Raw genomic sequence first — 22,371 nt, 5'->3', positions numbered from 1 at the left:
ACTTCAGAGGGCCCCGGTGAGGGAGTCAACCGGGTGCCCATGCCTTTCAGTGAACTCCAAACTGAATAGAAGGAAGAGAGAGAGAGGAAACCAGACCCCTCAGAAGGAATGTCTACAAATAAGAGACAATAACATCCCTCAGCGGGTTTGTACTCCCATTACTGTGGGGAGGGTCAATGCATGCCAGGCTCGAAAAAGAGTAAAGTCAAAAACCAACTGGATGAAGACGGGTCCCCAGAAGAGGGTGGCCTCAACCCGGCCCTTCCCAGAAGAATTGGTCGGCCCGTCCCCCACTGTCTCCATCCAGGTGGAAGGAGTCTACACGAAGGCCCTCCTGGACACTGGAGCTCAAGTGACTTTGTTGTACAGAGACTTCTATGATAGGCACTTGAGCCATTTGCCTATACAGAAGATAGAAGAGCTGGAGATATGGGGCCTTGGAACTCAGAGTTTCCCCTACGATGGTTACCTGCCCATAAAGCTGACCTTCGATCCATCTGTGGCAGGGAAAACAGAGGTGTTTGAAACCCTGGCAGTTGTGTGTCCTAGACCGCCCGGGGCCAGCAAGATGTCCCTCATCATAGGGACCAATACGGATCTGGTGCGAAGACTTCTGACCCCTCTAGTGGAGACGAGAAACCATCAAGATCCCAATATCCATCCCATGCTGAAGACAGCCTACCAACGGTTGGTCCTAGAGCAGAAGACCCCAGGAGAGGGGATAGGGAAGGTGTGGAGACTTGGGAGAGAGGGAGTGGTGCTGCAGCCCGGAGGGGTAGCCTGCCTCAGGGCCACGGTGAAGCTTACCTGGGAGCAGCCTGGCCCCTTTGTCATGCTGGAATCCGATCCAAGGGAGGACCACTCAGGCCTGGAAGTGATACCGGAAGTGATTTCAATCAAGGCCCTGAAGAAGGCTCGAGGAAGAGTCCCAGTGAGTGTGAGAAACCCTACGGAGAGACCCATAGAGATCCCTGCCAGGATGCTGTTGGGGCAGGTGAGTCCTGCGGCCCCAGTCAGCTGGTCAGAAGTAAAAGGAACGGGTGAAGGAGGAGATGTTTGGGAGAAACTTTCCATGGAGAACCCGGACCTACCTGGAGCCTGGAAGGAGAGAGCCAAGGCCCAGCTGACTAGATGGGAGAGGATTTTCTCAAAGGATGAGTTTGATGTGGGATGTGCCAGGAGTGCCACCCACCGAATCCGCCTCCAAGAAGACAAACCCTTCAGGGAAAGGGTTAGGCGGGTCCCTCTAGCTGATCTGGAGGATCTGAGGGAGCAGCTTGCGGAGTTGAAGAAGACTGGTGTGATTCGGGAGTCTAGAAGTCCCTATGCCTCCCCCATAGTGATGGTCAGGAAAAAGAATGGGTCGTTGAGGCTTTGTATTGACTACAGGACTCTCAACAGGAGGACCATCCCTGACCAGTATACCACACCGAGAATAGAGGATGCCCTACAGAGTTTGGCTGGTGCCAAGTGGTTCAGTGTAATGGACCTCAAGAGTGGGTACTACCAAATCCCCATGCACCAGGAAGACCGAGAGAAGACAGCCTTCATAACCCCAGTGGGATTCTTCGAATTCAACAGAATGCCTCAGGGCCTGTCTGGAGCCCCTGCTACCTTTCAACGCCTCATGGAGAAGACCGTTGGAGACATGAACCTCATAGAAGTCCTTGTGTACTTGGACGATGTCATTGTCTTCGGGAAAACTTTGGAAGAACATGAGGCCAGGTTGGAGAAGGTGTTGAGAAGACTCAGCGAAGAGGGACTCAAGCTTTCTCCCGAGAAGTGCCGGTTTTACCAATCCTCTGTGAACTATCTGGGACACATAGTGTCTGAAAAGGGAGTGGCTACAGACCCTGAGAAGTTGGAGGCAGTTACCTCTTGGCCAAGACCGACAACAGTCACAGAGCTCAGATCTTTCTTGGGGTTCTGCTCCTATTATAGAAGATTTGTGGATGGGTTTGCCCATCAAGACTGAAGGAGTAGAGAAGACCAGGACTACACCTTATCATCCACAAGGAGATGCCCAACCTGAGAGGTTTAATCGGACCTTACTAAACATGCTTGGAACTCTAGAGACAGAGAAGAAGCAACACTGGAGCCAACACATATCAGCTCTGGTGCACGCTTACAACTGCACCACAAGTGATGTGACGGGTTACTCCCCCTACCGGCTCATGTTTGGGAGAGAAGCAAGATTGCCGGTGGATCTGGCCTTTGGCATTTCCCTAGACCATGCCTCTGCTACCTCCCACAAGGGATATGTGGACCGACTTAGACACAATTTGAAAGTGGCCCATGAACGAGCTCAGGCGGCCTCGGACCAAAGGGGAGCCCGCAACAAGAGGAACTTCGATCTGAAGGTTCGAGTGCAAGACCTGCAGCCTGGGGACCGTGTACTGCTACGCAATCTGGGGATCCCTGGGAAGCACAAGCTTGCTAAAAGATGGAGATCGGAGCCCTATGTCATTTGCAGAAAGCTACCTGGATTGCCTGTGTATAAGCTAAAACCAGAGGGGAAAGTGGGGCCCTTGAAAACTTGGCACAGGAATCATTTGCTCCCACTTACTGAAGCAGTCAGAATACCTCCAGTGAGAGATCCACCTGAATCTGTTTCCATTCTGGATACCCCAGGACCTAGCACTCGGTCTCAGACCTCCCGGGTTAGAGATGGACAAGATTCCCAACAAGGTGAAGGTGGAAGAGGAGAGCTTGAGTGGCTGTGGCCTTCATCAACTCCAGGAAATTCTGCCATAGATCTCCCACCTACTGAGGATACACAGGATGGGACACTGAACCCAGAAGCTACAGAGTTCATTCCATCTAGTGGTGTGCCTGAAGGCTGGGAAGATATCCCTAGCATTTACTCAGAAGAGGAAGGAACTGATGTTCCAGAACCAGTGATGCTGTCAGAATGTGTTCCTGAAGTAGAACCTGTGGCACCAGAGCCTGAAGTCCCAAGAGAACAGAGAGCTCGCCGAGTTGTGAGACCCCCCAAGAAGCTAACCTACTCTCAAATGGGAGAGAGCTCTGAGGACTCTGTTGTGACTGCTAGAAGAAGTGCTGAACGCTCTAATCCTTCCACTGACCATTTGGTGGAGGGCAACCCCAGCTCACTCTCTGGCACAGTTAGGCAGGCCACTCATGTCAGTGTGACCTGTGGGACAGGGAATCCCACCTCTGAGTTCTGGTGGAAATTCCCTGTACCAACATCATACCCAGCACTTTCAAAATTGGTACAGGATATGTGTTAAAAGTTTATCTTTGGGGACCAAAGAGTTTCAGTGGGGGGAGTGTGTAGCGGGGTCTCTTTAAGGACTATAAAACTACTGTTCCCAGAACCCCGCTGGTTCCCAGGATGTTTTGAGTTATGTCTCAAAGACTCATGGGGGAGGATATATAAGGAGGGGGAGAGGCCTAGTTCTTCCTCTTTGGACACCCCCCTCTCTTCAAGCAAGAGGAGATCTGTGCTGAACTGCTGAGGCACAAGGCCTAAAGCCTGGGCCTTGTGCTCTTTTCCAAAGAGCTCTCTGCCAGCCTAGTTGCACCTGAGAGACATTTTCTCATTCCTTGCTGCAGTACACCAGAAGGATTGAAGACTCGGAGATCGGTGGATTCCTGTTCCTAGACGAAAAGGCAGAGAAACCGGACTTGGACTTGTCCGGGTGGTGAGAGCTGTTTAAAGACAGATGCTTTATCTTTATTATTCGTTTGGATTACAAAGTTGTTCTTCAAGTGCACCACCGAAAGATTGCTAGCGAATATTGTTTTACTGGACTTCCATCTAGATCAGTCAGGCCTGACTGCATAGGTAGACAGTGCTGGGTGTTTACCCATGTGGGGAAGTAGCTAAAAAAGGGCAGCGCTAGAGTTGCATAGCAATACTTTATTATGCTGATTACTCTGTTTAGCTTTATTACTGGTTACTGCAGGGACCTGATTATGTGTTGCAATCCAAATGTTTGATTCATGTTATTCCTTTTATAAAAACAATAAGTAAAGTCAGTTATATACTTTCAAAGATTGTCTATGAGCTTGAGTTACCCACGCACGCACACACACATATTTAGAGTATAAGTGATTTAATGTGTATTGCTAGATACTAACTGTGCCAGAGTGGGTAGTGCAGATTGCCGGGGGGTTGGCGGAGCTGTGCTCAGGACCCAAACCAAACTTGCGGCCCTCTTAAGTGAGGGTATCGCTATATATATATATATATATATATATATATATATATATATATATATATTCCTGTTATACCTATTCAAATGCATTACAAATAAATCAAATACGGTATGTCTGGGAGGCCAACAAGGAGAGGCAGATGTTCACAGGCCACTAAAAGAGGGAAAGCAGGCTCTGTGTCTACAGCCAACATTGCTTGTCATTGACACGGTGCATCCTCAGCACATGGCCGTGGGACACGCTTGTCCTCTTTTTCGCCAGCTGGCCGTGTTGAGCCACAACATGCAGAAGAGTTGGTAGAGTGGATGACCAAGCCGTCCTCATCCTGCTCATCCTCTGTCACCCAGGCTCAGATTTCTTTGGCTGCCAATGCAACTGCCAAAGCGGCCTCTTCCATCGGCTCAATGTCACTCCTTCCCTAGCCCCACCATCATTCCCTGAGGAGTCCCCCGGACTGTTTGACCACAGTATTGAGTACATGCTGCAGGAGGATGTGCAGCGTTTTGAAGGCTCCGATGATGGTATCCAGATTGAGGAAGACAGTAAAATGAGCCCAGAGTGAGGGGGTGCCCAAGAAGGACAACAAACTGGCAGTCATGTTCCCCCAGCTGCAGCATACTGCCAGGTTTGCTCCAGCTACAAGGAGGGAGGGGATGATGAGGTCACTGACTCTATGTGGGTGCCTTATAGGAGAGAGGATGAGGAGGAGGCAGGATGCCCTCCAGGGGCCAGCTTAAGGGCAGACAACCCACTGCATCACACCTCAGAGCTCCGCATGTGCAGGGCACTGCTGACTCCGCACGTTTTTCCAAACGTTCTTTGGTGTGGCCCTTTTTTTGAGACGAGTGCAGCAAATCACACCATTGATGTTTGCAACATATGTCTGAAGTGTATCAAGCGTGGCCAAAACAGCAGCCGCTTGGGCACCACATGCTTGACCAGACCTATGTTGAGCTCACATGCAGTCAGTTGGCAAGTTTACTTAAAAGACCCACACCAAAGAAAAAGGTGGACCTCTCCTTGCTCATCATCAGCTGGGATCTCCAATTCCACTATACCTTTAGTTCTCTCAGAAACCTGCACTGACAGGAATGAAGGTGTAGAATTAGGTTTGCCAAGTACTTGCGGGCAATCTGCTATCGTTACACCTACGTCCGATTTGTAACAGTCAAATTTCCCTACCCCAGTTGCTAAACCAGCGAAAGAAATTCAGTCCCAGCCATCCACATACCCAGCGGCTGAATGCTAGCTTGGCTAAATTTCTAGCACTCCAACTGCTACCTTTTCAACTGGTAGGCTCTGCCCTCTTTTGTCAATTTGTGGAATGTGCGGTACCTCAGTGGCAGGTTCCCAAACGCCACTTTTTCTCAATGAAGGCATTTCCGGCTCTCTACCAGCATGTGAAAGGCAGTGTCTTGGCATCACTGCACAGGGTGGTTAGTGGTAAGGTGCATATTACCGCTGATTCATGGTCCAGCAGGCATGGACAGGGACGTTACCTATCTTTAACGGCGCACTGGGTGACCCTGCTGGCAGCTGGGAAGGATGCAGGACAGGGTGCAGTATTCTTGGAGCTTGTTCCGCCACCACACCTCCAAAATGCTACTATTGGTGATTCTGACACACCTCTTTCCTCCACCCCCTCCTCATCTTCTTCCTCCATGGCCTCTTCCTCTATGGATTTGTCCTCAGAACCAGCGGTGCTCCGTAAGCGTTCAAGGGGCTATGCAAGCACTGCGGTGCTTGATCTGGTGTGCTTAGGGGACAGGAGCCACACTGGGACAGAGATTCTGTCAGCTCTGAAGGGGCAGGCTCAGAGGTGGTTGATGCCACGCCAGCTTCAGGCAGGAATTGTGGTTTGCGACAATGACATCAACCTCCTCTCCACTCTCTGACAGGGACACTTCACCCATGTTCCCTGTTTGGCTCACATCCTTAATTTGGTGGTGCAGTGGTTCTTGTGCAGATACCTGGGCTTACAGGATCTCCTAAGGCAGGCCGGGAAACTCTGTGTGAATTTCCACCAGTCATATAATGCCAGTGCTCAGCTGGCTGACCTGCAAAAGGAATACAACCTGCCCAAGAAACGCCTAATCTGTGACATGCCCACCAGATGGAACTCAACGTTGGCCATGCTGCAGTGGCTGCACACGCAGCAGAGGGCCATCAATGAGTACCTGCGACTATGCGACTATGGCACCAGGACAGTGTCAGGTGAGCTTGGCTTTTTTTTCACTACGCCAGTGGCTCATGATCAAGGATGCATGCACTGTCCTGTCACCATTTGAGGAGGCCACGAGGATGGTGAGCAGTGACAGTGCATGTATCAGTGATACTGTCCCTCTTGTCTACCTTTTGGAGCACATGCTGCGTGGAATAATGGACAGGGCACTTCAGGCAGAACAGAGGGAGAAAGAGGAGAACTTCCTTACCTCTAAAGGACCCCTTTATCCAGACAGTGTTCCTGCAGGCCCTCCAATCACACAGGAAGAGGAGGAGGAGGAGATTTGTGTCAGCATGGAAATGGAGCCTAGTACTCAGCATCAGCAGCAGTCTTCAAGGGATCGTTTACAGTCCTCAGAAACCCATAGACTTGTACGTGGCTGGGAGGATATGGCTGCGGATCAGGTTGTCCTTAGTGAGGACTCCGGATCGAAATACCTCAGCAAACCTATACTGCATGGCCTCCCTGATCCTGCAAAACCTGCGAAAGCATGCTTGAATTTGTGGTATCAAGGATGAGGTATCAGTACTGGCTGGCAACCCTCCTTGATCCATGTTACAAGGGTAAGGTTGCGGAACTTATCCAGCTGTCGCAGAGGAAGCAGAGGATGAAACATCTTTGTGAGGCCTTGCAGAAAGGTTTGTGCAATGCATTTCCAGAGCCTGGGAGGTTACAAATTCCTAGTCCTGGACAACGTGTTGCTGAGGCTTCGGTCAGTGGTGGAGAAGGTGTCCTCCTGACAGATGCTTTCAGACAATTTTTTAGTCCGCAGCCCCAAGGTCTGATCGGTTCCAGCATCCATCGCCAGCGTCTGATTTACATGGTGCAGGAATACCTAGGGGCAAGATCAGACTTGGAGACCTTTTCAACTGAAAATTCTCTGGGTTACTGGGTCTTGAGGATGGATCACTGGTCAGAGCTTGCACAGTATGCAATTGAGCTACTGGCCTGTCCTACATCCAGCGTTCTTTCGGAACCCACATTCAGTGCTGCTGGAGGCTTTGTAACCGATCACAGAGTGCGCCTGTCCACCGGCTCGTTTGATCGGCTCACCTTCATAAAAATGAATCAGTCTTGGATCACCAGCTACCAAGCCCCTGATGCTGATGTAACATTTTTTTATGAATGTGAGGTCCCTTGAACACTGCCTATGCTGATGCTGAGTGACTATCCTCTTCCTCCTCAATAATAATGCTGATAGCTTGTAAGAACATTTTTGGTTCTGGGCACCACCACCAGTGGCTAAGGCCCAATTTTTCTTCCCCTGTTTAACAGGGGCGTGTAATTACAATTTTTGCTGTAATATTTTGCAGCAGGATCTTGTTTCTGTGCTCAACTAGAGTAACTGTGAGGGGTTGCAGTGTTGTGGCACCAGCACCAGTTCCTAAAGCCCAATTTTTCTGCCACTGTTCAACAGGGGCATGTAATTACAATTTTTGATCTAATATTTCACAGCAGGGCCCATTCCTGCGCTCACTAAGAGTAACTGTGAGGCTTTACAATGTAGTGGCAACACCACCACACCACCAAAGGCCCAATTTTTCTGACCCTGTTCAACAGGGGCATGTAATTACAATTCTTGATATAATATTTCACAGCAGGGCCCGTTCCAGCCCCCACCAAGAGTGGTGTTCTGGTACCACCAACACCTAAGGCCCAAATTTCTGCAGAGCATATAAGGCAGGCCCCTACTTTCAAACATCTGACTTACAAACGACTCCTACTTACAAATGGAGGGAGAAAACAGAAAGTGAGAGGAAATCTACCCCTAGGAAGGGAAATTCTTTCCTGTAATATAGAGTTAACATGGGAAAAAGGTGTCTCCACTGATGTTTTATCACCAATCCTTGTTTCCCTAATAATCCAAAATTTTCAAAATTCAATTGTCATATGGACAAAAAGTGAGGTGAAATCTTCTGAACAGGGGCACAGACAGCAAAACAAATGTTACAGGGGTGATAATCCTTCCCTATGTTATCCAAAAAGATAGATTTTTTGGCTGGAGCTACACTTACAAAATGTACCTGTTCCAAATTACAAACAGATTCAACTTAAGAACAAACCTACAGTCCATGTCTTTCTTGGGATCGCCTGTATACAGCTGTTCAGAGTATATAGGGCCTGGGGTCCCCATGACTTTTATTTTTTTTAATTTGGGTGCGGGGTTCCCCTTAATATCCATACAAGACCCAAAGGGCCTGGTAATGGGCTGGGGGGTCACCCATGCCGTTTTTCTAAATAATTTTCATACATATTGCCGGGATCCGTCATTACATTACAGCCGCAAGCAGTTTTGATTGACTTTTATTCCTTTAGAAATGTCATTTTGTTCAGGGACTGTTCTCAACATGGGAAACACAGGCCACTTTAAAGGCATACTAGAGACACCACCTAGGCATGATATTTTAAGGAATATTTCACTTTTATTTTTTCACTTTAAGCATCATTAAAATCACTGCTCCCGAAAAAACTTAAGTTTTTAAAACTTTTTTTTGCATTGATACATGTCCCCTGGGGCAGGACCCGGGTCCCCAGACACTTTTTAGGGCAATAACTTGCATATAAGCCTTTAAAATTTGCACTTTTTATTTCTCACGTTCAAGTCCCACAGACTTTAACGGTGTTCGAAAGTTTGCACAAAATTTCGGTCTGTTCGTATGTTCTGGATGCGAACTGAACCAGGGGGTGTTCGGCTCATCCCTAGTCATCATCTATGTTTTGGACCAACTAAGATGCCAGCTCAGAGATGACACAGTAATTACATTTCTGGTGCCTGTGTAGTTCTTAGATGAGTTCACAAACGTCAGCCAACAGTTAGTCAAAGTTATAAATGGGAGCTCAAAGGCGGAGCCTTTCTGAAATGATTATACTGCTCCTGTATATTATGATAAGGTAGGAATTTATTCATGGAGACTTACACTTTATATCTTCAAATTCTTCAATATCGCTGCCAGGCAGTGACGACCCGTCCATAGGGGGCGCATAGGCGCCACCCCCCCATCCATGCATCTGGCCCCTCTTATCTACATGTGGGGTTCCGGACGCATACGTTTCAATGGGCCTGAGGCCTGAGGCTCTAATTGGCTTAAGAAAAAAAGGTGGTCTTAGGGTGCAGAGCACTGCGCCCCGAGCCCGCCAACTTGTGTGACAATAGCAAATTAATGTTCACTATTGTCTTCCCGATTCTCCTCCCAACCAATCAGGAAGCAGTTCCTGAGGAGTCTTAGGCCTCTGATAGCTGCCTCATTCCTATCCGTCTCCTGAGGTGTGGGGGATCGCTGCATTCCAATCTGTCTCCCGCGTAAGACACCATATAAATCATGTATAATAATAATAATTCAGTGGCACCCAGAGGAGACACGTCGGGGTCTAAAAGATTAAAGAGAACCTTGTCACCTAAAAATCATCACACAGGGCACTTTTTGTCCCCTATGTGATGACAAAAAATAAAAATGTTAAGCATAAAAAATAAGGTTAAACCAAAGCACATAACCCCCCCCCCCCCAAAACATTTTGAGCCCCCCACATATACACACGTGAGAATGTAAACACACACATTTATTGCATTTGTTTGCCCTAAGATTCACTTTAGTGTGTTTTTAGTGTGTTTATTTTTTACTGAAAGTTGCAGTAATATCATCTGACATAAAAAAAATTAAAACTACCACTATTTTATTCTCTAGGGCGTGCAATCTTCAGGGCTAAAATGTGTGCAAACAATGCAAAACTGTTTCTTGGTCTTATTCTTGGTCCGGTCGTGGGTCCCGCGGACTCGATCACCGCGGGCATACCCGCGATCGTCTCACGGGGCGGCTGAATGAGGAGATGCCATTGTAAACAGCATCTCCCCGTTCTGCCTAGCAACAAGTGACGCTGATATCTGCTCCATGTGATTGGAGCAGAGATCAGTGTTCACTAAAACAAAGACCAGCCCCCCACAGTTAGTAACACACCCCTAGGAACACTTAAACCCTACACTGCCACCCACTGGTTAACCCCTTCACTGCCAGTGTCATTTACACAGGAATCAGTGCATTTGTATAGCAGTGATTGCTGTATAAATGACAATGGTCCCAAAAATGTGTCAAAAATGTCACAGTCACAATAAAAATCGCTGATCGCCTCCATTACTAGTAAAAAAAAAAGAATATTAATAAAAATGCCATAAAACTATCCCCTATTTTGTAAACGCTATAACTTTTGCTCAACCCAATCATTAATCGCTTATTGTGATTATTTTTTTTACCAAAAATAGAAAAGAATACGTATCGGCCTAAACTGAGGGAAATTTTTTTTTTTTTTATATTATAATAATAATAATAATAATATAATAATATTATAATAAATATGCCCCAAAAAGATATAATAATATATATTATTATATATTTTTGGGGCATATTTATTATAACAAAAAGTAAGAAATAATGTGTTTTTTTTCAAAATTGTCGCTCTATTTTTGTGTTTAGCGCAAAAAATAAAAATCACAGAGGTGATCAAATACCACCAAAATAAAGCTCTATATGTGGGGACAAAAGGACGTCAATTTTGGAGGCACGTCGCACGACCGCGCAATTTTCAGTTAAAGCGACTCAGTGCCGAATCGCAAAAAGTGGTCTGGTCTTAGGCCAGCAAAATGGTCCGCTCTACAAGTGGTTAAGCAATCCCTTTTTTTTTTTTTTAAATGTCAGACAGGTCTAAATTAAGAGGCAGAGGTTCTGCGCAGGAAGGTAGTAGTCTCCTTAGCCCTAGGCAAATATGAAAAACTCTGCCCCCTGTGGGAAGGGCAACAAGTAACGAATACAAAGGTTCAGATGCCAAATCCCAACCCAAATATCCCAATATATTAGAGATACTCACAGGAAATGAACAAGAAAGTCGTGAGGGTGAGCAAAGTAATGAAGACCAATATTAGGAGGACCCCCAGGATCAGTATCACCCGGTGATGTGTATTCTTGGCAGCCGGAATCTCTACAGACAGAGAGGATAGTGAATATTCCTGCGTGTATCAGCCGGTATAATAATCCTCCAGAATTCTTATCTCATGTAAAGACATTTTATATTCATTTTGGATCATCTGTGTGCTCGTTCCCTGCATACAAATCTGTAATCTTCTATTATAACTGTATACATCTATATTTATATCACAGCTATCATATAATAATCTTCCACTATAACTGTATATGTACACATCACATCATGTTATTTCATTATCATGATATAGGCAAATTACAGTGTAGGTTCTGGTTCATACCCCCCTAATACTGTATGTCTACTACATGTCCTACCACCGTATGTCTACTACATATCCTACTACCGTATGCGTAGCACTGACTCCTGAAGGAGCGGCTGGCTTTGTTGGGCTTACCGTTACCTTCTTGACCTTGTGTACGTCTAGGGGTTTCCCGAGGTAGATTGCCCAAAGAACTGTAGAAACCAACACTGGATCCGCTTTTGGGATTTTTATTTGCCAAAAATAGTAATAGACAAAACGCAGTCTCTCAATGAGGATTAGAGGGTTTAGGTAGAAAGTTCCGGTACTCTTGTAACTTCTCAAAATAAAAAGTCTCTCACTTTAGAAATCCAGAGAATAGCCCTCACAACTGGATTCTCACAGCTACCGGATAGATCTCCTCTCACTAGGCCTAGAGAGTTCAGATAAAGCAAAGTCTCAGCCACAGACTTGCATATGGAACGTTTGACTAAAGTCTCTGCCACAGACTTGTTGTAGAACACTTGTTGAATAAAGTCTCTGCCACAGACTTGTTGTAGAACACTTGTTGAATAAAGTCTCTGCCACAGACTTGTTGTAGAACACTTGTTGAATAAAGTCTCTGCCACAGACTTGTTGTAGAACACTTGTTGAATAAAGTCTCTGCCACAGACTTGTTGTAGAACACTTGTTGAATAAAGTCTCTGCCATAGACTTGTTGTAACTGAAGGATGTAGACAAATTTAGAGAGCCCTTATACGGTACCAGTATCTTACAGCTGGTGCGGCGATACCATACAAGTGTAGATTCACTTGGAGTCTTTCAACTAAGCCTCCAGGCTCTTTCTAAGAAGCCAGCCTTCAGTGTGGCCTTCCCCCAAAGAGTCCTTCTCTGGTTGCTTCCTCAGTTGTTGGGCCTCTTCACAGATGAGACGGCACCAGACCACCTTTGAATCCTCCTTTCAGTTACTTTGCCTCCAGCTAGCCAGACCCGAGACTCGGAATTGGATGGATCCGCACCCCAGGCCATGAGGGCTGGTCAGGAGGACCAGGACCAAACAGGCAGAAAGATCTTCTGGACTGGAACCCCAAAGCATGTTATACCAGTACCATAAATACCCTCTCCCAGAACGCACAGCAAGATGACACTCCCACTGGCCTGGTTCAGATAGAAAGTGGCACCCGATGCGCCCAGCTGAACTGCGTTCTCACACTTGCTAGTGATGACAAGCAGAACACAGTGCAATCCAGCTAGACTGGTTTGAACCCATAATTTGGTATAATTAAACCCAAAACCAAACTGCAGTTCTAGGTATTTTAAATAGAGAAAAACACATAGCGCGTGCTCTTCAGGAGCCGGCGCTACATATGTTTACTACATGTCCTACTACTGTATATCTACTACATGCCTACTACTGTATGTCTACTACATGTTCTACTACCATATGTCTACTACATGTCCTACTACAGTAATGTAATGTCCAAAAAATATTCTTATGATGTCCAAAAATTAATGTCCTGTGATTCCCAAAAATAATATCCTGCAATGTCCAAATACAATGCCCCATGTTGTCAAAAAATAATGTCCCAGGATGTTCAAAAAATTATGTCTATGATGTCTAAAAGTTAATTTCCCTTAATATCCAAAAATAATATCCCACAATGTCCAAAAATAATGTTCACGATGTCTAAAAGATAATGTCCCAACATGTCCAAAAATAATGTCCAATGATGTCCAAAAAATTTGTGTCCTACAAAGTCTACAAACAGTCCTATGATGTATAAAAATAATGTCCCTTGATGTCCAAAATATATCCCACAATGTCAAAACAAATTATGCACCAAGATGTCTAAAATATAATGTCCTATCATGCGTAAAAATAATGTCTAAAAGTAAATGTCCCACAATGATTTTTTGCCAATGATCCTCTTACCGGGAATGACAGCAAAGCTTCAATGACATCATAGTGGTTCTTGGATGCTGGTGATCCCCAGTGTCCTAGCAACCAATGATGCATCCCTATTCATCTGAATGGAAACATTGACACTGAGGATGCTTTCTGACATCACTGAGCAAATATGACCATGTGGTGATATTTGGTCAATGACATCTGCTAACATCCACAGTCCAACTATTTACATTCAGATGAATGGCAGCCACAGTGCCCTGCCAACCACAGACCTGAATGGGAAGCTGTGACTCATTAGTGGCAGTAGTAATACCTGTTAACCTGTTAACTGAAACGTGAGTGTCAGGATTAAGGTCTCCCACAAGCCTGTCATTTGTAGTTGGTAGCAGCTTGGATATTAGTGTATGTGTGCATTTTGGGAAATTTGGGATTTCCATTGGGTTGACCAATTTCCAAGGAAGAGCAATGGACGGCAATGCTTCATGCATCATTTTGCATCTGTGTATATATATATATATATATATATATATATATATATATATATATAGTGACAATAAAACACTCAGCCCAGGCAGGTTGAGGGGCTCCGGGTGGGGGGGGGGGGGGGGGGGGCTTAGGTCACATGGAGGAAGCAGGATTTCTGTTTCCTCAGAGTTCAGAAAAACCCTATTTGGGTCCTGGAACCCGGAGACTTTATAGAGACTTATGAGGGATGAACTCTCCAATCCTGGCTCCATGTTTTTTGAGGAACCAGCTTGTGCAATCCTATTTTGTCTTGGGAGAGACTGCCCTTCCATAAGGAGTCCATATGACTGCAAGGGAGCAGCCAGAAACACGTGTCCAGTTTTAGAGGGTATTGTCTGGAGGAAAAGATAAGAGTCTATGTTTGAGGCCAGAGCAACAGATCTGCAAAAACAAACCAGGAAGCTGCTAATAAGTGTTTATTTTCTGAACAATTCTGAATACCCCCTACTAGGAATGAGCTTTGAGTTTGAGTCGAACTCATGTTCGACTCGAACATTGCCTGTTCGCCTGTTCGGTGAACAGTGAACAATTTGGAGTGTTTGCGGCAAATTTCGAAAAGCCGCGGAACACCCTGTACAAGTCTATGGGAGAAATCGAAAGTGCTAATTTTAAAGGCTAATATGCAAGTTACTGTCCTAAAAAGTGTTTGGGGACCCGGGTCCTGCCCCAGGGGACATGGATCAATGCAAAAAAAGTTTTAAAAATGACAGTTTTGTCTGGAGCAGTGATTTTAATAATGCTTAAAGTGAAACAATAATATTTATATTTAATGTAATATTCCTTTAAATTTCGTATCTGGGGGGTGTCTATAGTATGCCTGTAAAGAGGCACATGAGAACAGTCATTGAAAGTCATTGATAAAAAAAAAGCAAAAAAAAAGCGTGGGGTTCCCCCAAATTCAATTACCAGGCCCTTCAGGTCTGGTATGGATATTAGAGGGAACCCGGGCGTCAATTTTTTAAAAATAAATTACGTGGAGTTCCCCCTAAATATCCATACCAGACCCTTCAGGTCTGGTATGGATTTTAAGGGGAACTCCACGCCAAATAAAAAAAAAATCTCACGGAGGTCCCCCTAAAAATCCATACCAGGCCGCAGGAAAAGAGGCGGGGATGAGAGAGTGCTCCCCCTCCTGAACTGTACCAGGCCACATGCCCTCAACATGGGGAGGATGCTTTGGTGGTCTGTGACCCCTCAAAGCACCTTGTCCCCATGTTGATGAGGACAAGGACCTCATCCCCACAACCCTGGCCGGTGGTTGTGGGGGTCTGCGGGCGGGGGGCTTATCAGAATCTGGAAGCCCCCTTTAAGGGTCTGGTATGGATATTTAGGGGGAACCCCACGTCATTTTTTTTTAAATTTGATGTGTACCATACCAGACCTGAAGGGCTTGGTAATTGAATTTGGGGGAACCCCACACTTTTTTTTTTTTATCAATGACTTTCAATGAGTGTTCTCTGTATTACAGGGAGCCGAAAATTAATTATAGCCATGAGTGATTTTAAATGAATTTTTTTCCTACATAAATGACACTTTGTGCAGGGACAGTTCTAAGCATGGGAAACATGCGCCCCTTCACAGGCATACTATAAAAACCCTGCAGGTACGAAATTTAAAGGAATATTACACTTTTATTGTTTCACTTTAATCATTATTAAAATCACTGCTCTTGAAAAAATGGCTGTGTTTAAAAGTTTGTTTTGCATTGATCCATGTCCCCTGGGGCAGGACCCAGGTCCCCAAACACTTTTTAGGACAGTAACTTGCATATTAAAACCAAAAAAATAAGGCTGCGCTAAAACTTATACATTACAGCATTAACAATGTGACGTGTTAATTCTAGTGTTAAAACAATATCTACTGTCAAGAAAAATTGTGTATGAAAACATCAAACTTGAAGCACATAAAAAGTCCAAAGAGGGGGAAGAACGAAGGTATGGAGTAAGTCCCTTGAAGTGACTCTTTATAAACACCCTTTAGATGTATAGCAGGTGCGCCCAAAGAGGAAGTTCTATCCACCACCTATTTCAATGAGGCTTACCAGCTGCCAAGATCTCTTTTTAGGGAGATCATACAGGCATGAAGAAAAAACGATCGTTCCTGGTCTCCTCAATGGGTTCTTGCTGGCGTCTCCACCTCTTATATCTCTTTCTTACAACGTCTCACATTCCACCGAATTTTGGGATAAGACAAGAAAAAAAGGCTCCCATAGCGTAACTCCGCATAAAAATTTATTACGAACGAAATAAGGTAAAACAAACTCACAAATTCCAGTTGAGTACAAACGTAAGTACAAACACGAGCCGGCCGGCTCTCTCTTATTATCACTGCCCGTCCTTCCTGGTCGACGGGGAATGGCGGTAACGTCAGCACGCCGCTCACCCTACGTCGTTTCGTCAAAAGTGACGTCTTCCTGGGGTACGGGCGGCGCGCTGACCCTCCGCCTAAATACTCACTAGCTACAGAACGTAACCGCCCACTTCCGAGCTCCTGGCTACAGCTCCTAATCAGCCATTTTAGGAATGGGCAAAATTGAACGTTCGCCCTGATCATTAAAAGAAAATAAAATGAGCTAAAAACTCGAACGCTGTAAGGAATCGGACACAAACCGCTTCACAAATAGGTTCGTACTCATTTGATCTTTTTTTATTAAATTAAAGGATCTTTAAAAATAAACCACACTAAATAATAGTCTAGAGGATCAGGACTAACCTGTTCTCTAAATAGGATCATATATGATGGTATAATCCGGTCTCATACCTACCACTTATAAGAGCACGATCGGACAAGATCAACCCCCCTTTCCCGAACGCACAATTCTAATAACTGCACCCAGAATATAGGAGGGCCCACCATCATTCCCCGACCTAAGTTTTCCACATAGGAAGAGGACACTGTCAGGTCATCAGACCATCAGGCCACTACCTAAACCTAAAAATTACATAAAACTCTATACAGAAGGAAAGGAACATTCTCGTATACAGGACATTATTCCAATTAGGCCTTATATAGCATAGGCCATTGGGAAAAACCTCAAATAAGCTACATACATCACAAATAACAAAACCATCCCCAAGTGAGCTTAGTTAACCCAAACCCGCAGGGGGGGACCACAATCACATACTTAATTGTGGGTCGCCCACCAATTATGGCAGACCTCTTAAGAGAGGGTATTGATTGGTATTTATTATGGGTCTCTCACCAATTATGGCAGACCTTTTAAGAAAGGGCAGTCAAATATTAATGTTAATTCATATCACCTAATATCTAACATTTTAATCGATACTAAGCCCTCAAAGGTCAGGGGTTCTATGATATCTCCATATGTAGGTAACAGAGACCATAGACCCTCCTCTTTACCCACCTAAAAAGATAAACAGAGCTCGTTCACAGGGTGACCTAAAACATTACAGAGGGTGGCCAGAACCACTCAACCAAGTCTTACTGGTCAGTACTTGAAGCGGGATAAACCCTTCACATCACCTCGAAAGGGATGATGTCGGATAGATGGAAAAAATCCCACAAGATCACCAATTAATTGCTATAATTCAAAGTGTACTTCGAAGTGTACTTCACTAATTTGTCAAAAAGTGGATAATTCCACAATTCCCTAATCATATCAGGACCGAGAATACGGAACGACCCAGGAATTCGGAAGTGGTTCACATAGAAAAGGGTCTAGCTATTGTCTATGAAGGCGTTCACGTCAACATCCACATTAAGACCGTATGGAGTATAGCACCGGGTTTTATGTATCCACATCATTTCTAGTCTAGACAAATCACGCACCAGGGAGCTCCCCCTCCAATGTGCACTAAACTTGTCTATACCCAGAAATAGGGTGTTTGCTGGATTACGGCCATGATGTAAATCATAATGTTTGGATACTGAGTGGAATTTATACCCATTTTTAATATTTGTGATATGCTCACCCAAGCGTACTTGCATAGCTCGCTTGGTTCTCCCTATATATTGGAGCCCACAAGGGCATTGCAAAAGGTATACAACACCCTTAGAGCTACACGTTATAAAGGGTTCAATTTGATATTCTTTCTGGGTACTGGTAGAGACAAAGGATTCAGTTTTTCTCTTTTTACTCTTATTCAACCTACAGATCTGACACCTACGACATTGGTGGTACCCAGTTATATGTTGAAAGAAAGAAATATTCTTAGTAGGGGGATCAATTACATTAGGAGCTATCCTATGTCTCAGGGAGGGAACCCCTCTGAAGATGATCTCTGGTTTAGCTGGAAGAAAGGTACGAATGACTCTATCATTCGACAGCAAATGCCAATGTTTCCGCAGCATTTTCTTGACTAGATAGTGTTGGGTGGAAAAGGTCGTAACAAAAGGGACAATCAATTTCTCCCTTTCCTTACCAGAACTAGCCCGCAAAAGAGCAGCTCTATCACCCTCAGCAATCTGTTCTATAATTGCATTCATGGGTTCGACTTCGTACCCCTTTTCTTCCAGTCTCCCTTTCAAAATGTTAGCCTGCGACCTAAAGTCGCTAACGTCAGAGCAATTCCTCCTCATCCTTATAAACTGACCCTTAGGGATTGATCTTAGCCATGAGTTATGATGGCAGCTCTCTATGGGTATAAAAGAGTTCCTGTCAGTTTTCTTGAAATAGGAAATCGTTTTAAAACCCCCTTCGAATTTACTAATGGTCAGATCAAGAAAATGGACCCTCTCTGGACTGGCCTCCACTGAAAATCTGATGCCCCTATCGTTGTTATTGATATTAAGAAAAAAATCTTCCAGTTGGGGTCTGGTCCCCTCCCACAGGAGGAGGACGTCATCTATATACCTCGCCCAAAACACCAAGTGCGGGCTTCGGTCTTTATAGATGGCGTCCTCCTCCCACTTAGCCATAAAGAGATTTGCTAGGTTAGGGGCGTACTTCGCCCCCATTGCCACTCCCCGAATCTGTTTAAAATATTTTTGCTCAAACCAAAAATAATTATGGCTTGCCGCAAACTCAAGTAACTCGATGATGTACTGTTGTTGCTGTTTTGACACAGTTGACATGGTATTCAAATAGTGTGTCGCAGCCGCGACCCCTAATTCGTGTGGAATGATCGTATAAAGCGAGGTGACATCGGCTGTCACCAATAACGTACATTCATTCGATCTCAACCCTGAGAGTAAATTGATCACCTGTCTTGTATCCTTCAAATAAGAGGGCATTTTCTGGACCAAGGGCTGAAGAAAGAAATCAATATATTTCCCCACCCGGGACGTAATGGAGTCTATACCACTCACTATAGGACGTCCCGGGGGGGAAATAAGGTTCTTATGGATTTTTGGCAGGTAATATAGCACCGGAGTCCGTGGTGCCTTAGGGAAAAGGGATGCTTTCTCCTTCTCATTCAATATCCCAAGTTGAAATCCCTTATCAACCAGGGACTGTAAAGTCTTTTTATATTGGACCACGGGGTTACCTGGCAATGTGATATACGTATCACCGTCATCAACTATATTATGCATCTCTTTGATGTAATCTAGCCGGTCCAGAACTACTATGCCCCCCCCCTTATCCGCAGGGCGAATGACTAGATTTTTATTATTACAGAGCGAGTCTAGACCTTCTTCCGTGCTCTTATCCATCTTATGGTTGGCAATCTTAACTTGTTCTAAATCTTTTAATAATACGTCCCTAAAGACTTTTAGTGAGGGTGCCATCGTCCCTGGGGGATTAAACGTCGAGGCGTTTGAAAGTCCCGAATGTAATACCTCCTGGGGTGTTGCTACATATTGTTTGGTCGGCAAGGTTGCAAAATGTCTCTTGATATTAACCTTACGGACAAATTTATGGATGTCCATATAGGTCTGAAACCTATCAAGTTTCTTTGGTGGTGCAAATTTCAAACCTTTATTGAGTAAGGCAATTTCTGATTTAGTTAGTGTTTGGGTACTAAGATTGAATATTCCCTCTCCCTTTACTTCCTTAGTCTTTTTTGACTGTGCTCTCCTCCCCCCTCTGCTTCCTCTTTGTTTTCTACTGGTCTTTTTACTCCTTGAGCTCCCTTGGGAAAACCCCAATTTTGTTGTGACTGGTCCCCGACATTGGACCTCCCATTGGAGTCCCCAAATGGTTCTCTTACACGACCCTCAAATTCAAAGTCGTTGTATCCCCCATTGAAAGAACCAACTCTGTCCCTTAGAGGAAAAAAACGATTATGTGTATCCACACTATAGTCATAGTCATTCTCCTCACTTTCCCTATTATAGTAGGGTCTATTGTCGTACTGGGGGCCCTGATACCTAGGCATATTATGCACATAATTATCATAATACCCTCTTACAGGTCCCCTACCAACAGAGGGATTTCTCCTAGGGTACGGAGGTTGCATGCTCTCATAGTTCTGACCATACTCCCGGCTACTGCCGCCCATATTACCTTGTGGGTATGGCTGATTCCGACCTGAGTTCCCCACAGGTTGCCCTGTCCTCCCCATGCCTAAAGGCCTCCTAGGTGACTGATGTGTAATATTTTTCCCCCTTTTACCCGATTTGGTATGTGTTTTTTTAGGGGTTCTTGGGGGTTGACCCCCAGTGGGTAGGTGCTGAACACGCATAGCCCCCTCCCCCCCGGGATTCCTCCCCTTGTGTAATTGCATCCATCCTAGGATCTGTTTTTATGGATTGCTCACCCAATAGTTAATGGTTATTTATGAGATTGAAAAATCTAACCATCTCAGAGATCCATACACAATGGGATGTGGCTTTCCTGGAGACCTATGTTAAACTAAACATGGTCCCCAGGAGCCTTAGGTGGGAGGTGTGCCCCCAAAAAGGTGAGACAGAACTGGAGGAGTGGTTCCGTTATTTCAATGAGGCGGGGGTCAAATTTCTACAGTTTCTAGTTGCTCGTAAAAAGAGTAAACTTGTAAGATTGGATGGAGAAATTAAGGCCCTCAGAGACACGTTACTCCTACATAAAGATAAGGATGAATATAAAGATAGATCCATGAATCTTTTAAAGGTTTTAGATAAGGAGGAAAAGGAACAAAAAGCCAAAAAAAGAAAAAAGTATAATAGGGACTATGCAGATTATCAGGCCACTATAGTCTTCGAATGGCAGAAGAAACTATTGGGTGAGCAATCCATAAAAACAGATCCTAGGATGGATGCAATTACACAAGGGGAGGAATCCCGGGGGGAGGGGGCTATGCTTGTTCAGCACCTACCCACTGGGGGTCAACCCCCAAGAACCCCTAAAAAAACACATACCAAATCGGGTAAAAGGGGGAAAAATATTACACATCAGTCACCTAGGAGGCCTTTAGGCATGGGGAGGACAGGGCAACCTGTGGGGAACTCAGGTCGGAATCAGCCATACCCACAAGGTAATATGGGCGGCAGTAGCCGGGAGTATGGTCAGAACTATGAGAGCATGCAACCTCCGTACCCTAGGAGAAATCCCTCTGTTGGTAGGGGACCTGTAAGAGGGTATTATGATAATTATGTGCATAATATGCCTAGGTATCAGGGCCCCCAGTACGACAATAGACCCTACTATAATAGGGAAAGTGAGGAGAATGACTATGACTATAGTGTGGATACACATAATCGTTTTTTTCCTCTAAGGGACAGAGTTGGTTCTTTCAATGGGGGATACAACGACTTTGAATTTGAGGGTCGTGTAAGAGAACCATTTGGGGACTCCAATGGGAGGTCCAATGTCGGGGACCAGTCACAACAAAATTGGGGTTTTCCCAAGGGAGCTCAAGGAGTAAAAAGACCAGTAGAAAACAAAGAGGAAGCAGAGGGGGGAGGAGAGCACAGTCAAAAAAGACTAAGGAAGTAAAGGGAGAGGGAATATTCAATCTTAGTACCCAAACACTAACTAAATCAGAAATTGCCTTACTCAATAAAGGTTTGAAATTTGCACCACCAAAGAAACTTGATAGGTTTCAGACCTATATGGACATCCATAAATTTGTCCGTAAGGTTAATATCAAGAGACATTTTGCAACCTTGCCGACCAAACAATATGTAGCAACACCCCAGGAGGTATTACATTCGGGACTTTCAAACGCCTCGACGTTTAATCCCCCAGGGACGATGGCACCCTCACTAAAAGTCTTTAGGGACGTATTATTAAAAGATTTAGAACAAGTTAAGATTGCCAACCATAAGATGGATAAGAGCACGGAAGAAGGTCTAGACTCGCTCTGTAATAATAAAAATCTAGTCATTCGCCCTGCGGATAAGGGGGGGGGCATAGTAGTTCTGGACCGGCTAGATTACATCAAAGAGATGCATAATATAGTTGATGACGGTGATACGTATATCACATTGCCAGGTAACCCC

At 45.0% G+C, this 22,371-nt stretch overlaps 1 protein-coding gene across 3 annotated transcripts in view; it reads right to left on the bottom strand.

Annotated features, from left to right (window-relative positions):
• Positions 1–22,371, bottom strand: part of LOC143961742 (asialoglycoprotein receptor 2-like) — a 99,875-nt gene that overhangs the window by 43,897 nt on the left and 33,607 nt on the right. For 2 of the 3 annotated variants that reach the window (XM_077471081.1, XM_077471082.1), the window contains one exon: positions 11,264–11,374. The exons of the other annotated variant lie outside the window; for it this stretch is intronic. In XM_077471081.1, the coding sequence (XP_077327207.1) occupies positions 11,264–11,374 (111 nt within the window). The remainder of the gene's footprint in view (positions 1–11,263; positions 11,375–22,371) is intronic. 3 annotated transcript variants of the gene reach the window in all.

This window comes from Lithobates pipiens, unplaced genomic scaffold (genome assembly GCF_037356315.1).
Source record: "Lithobates pipiens isolate NorthernLeopardFrog02 unplaced genomic scaffold, aLitPip1_a1.2 Scaffold_8, whole genome shotgun sequence".
Taxonomy (NCBI): Eukaryota; Metazoa; Chordata; class Amphibia; order Anura; family Ranidae; genus Lithobates; species Lithobates pipiens.
This window is presented reverse-complemented; position numbering and strand designations above follow the sequence as displayed.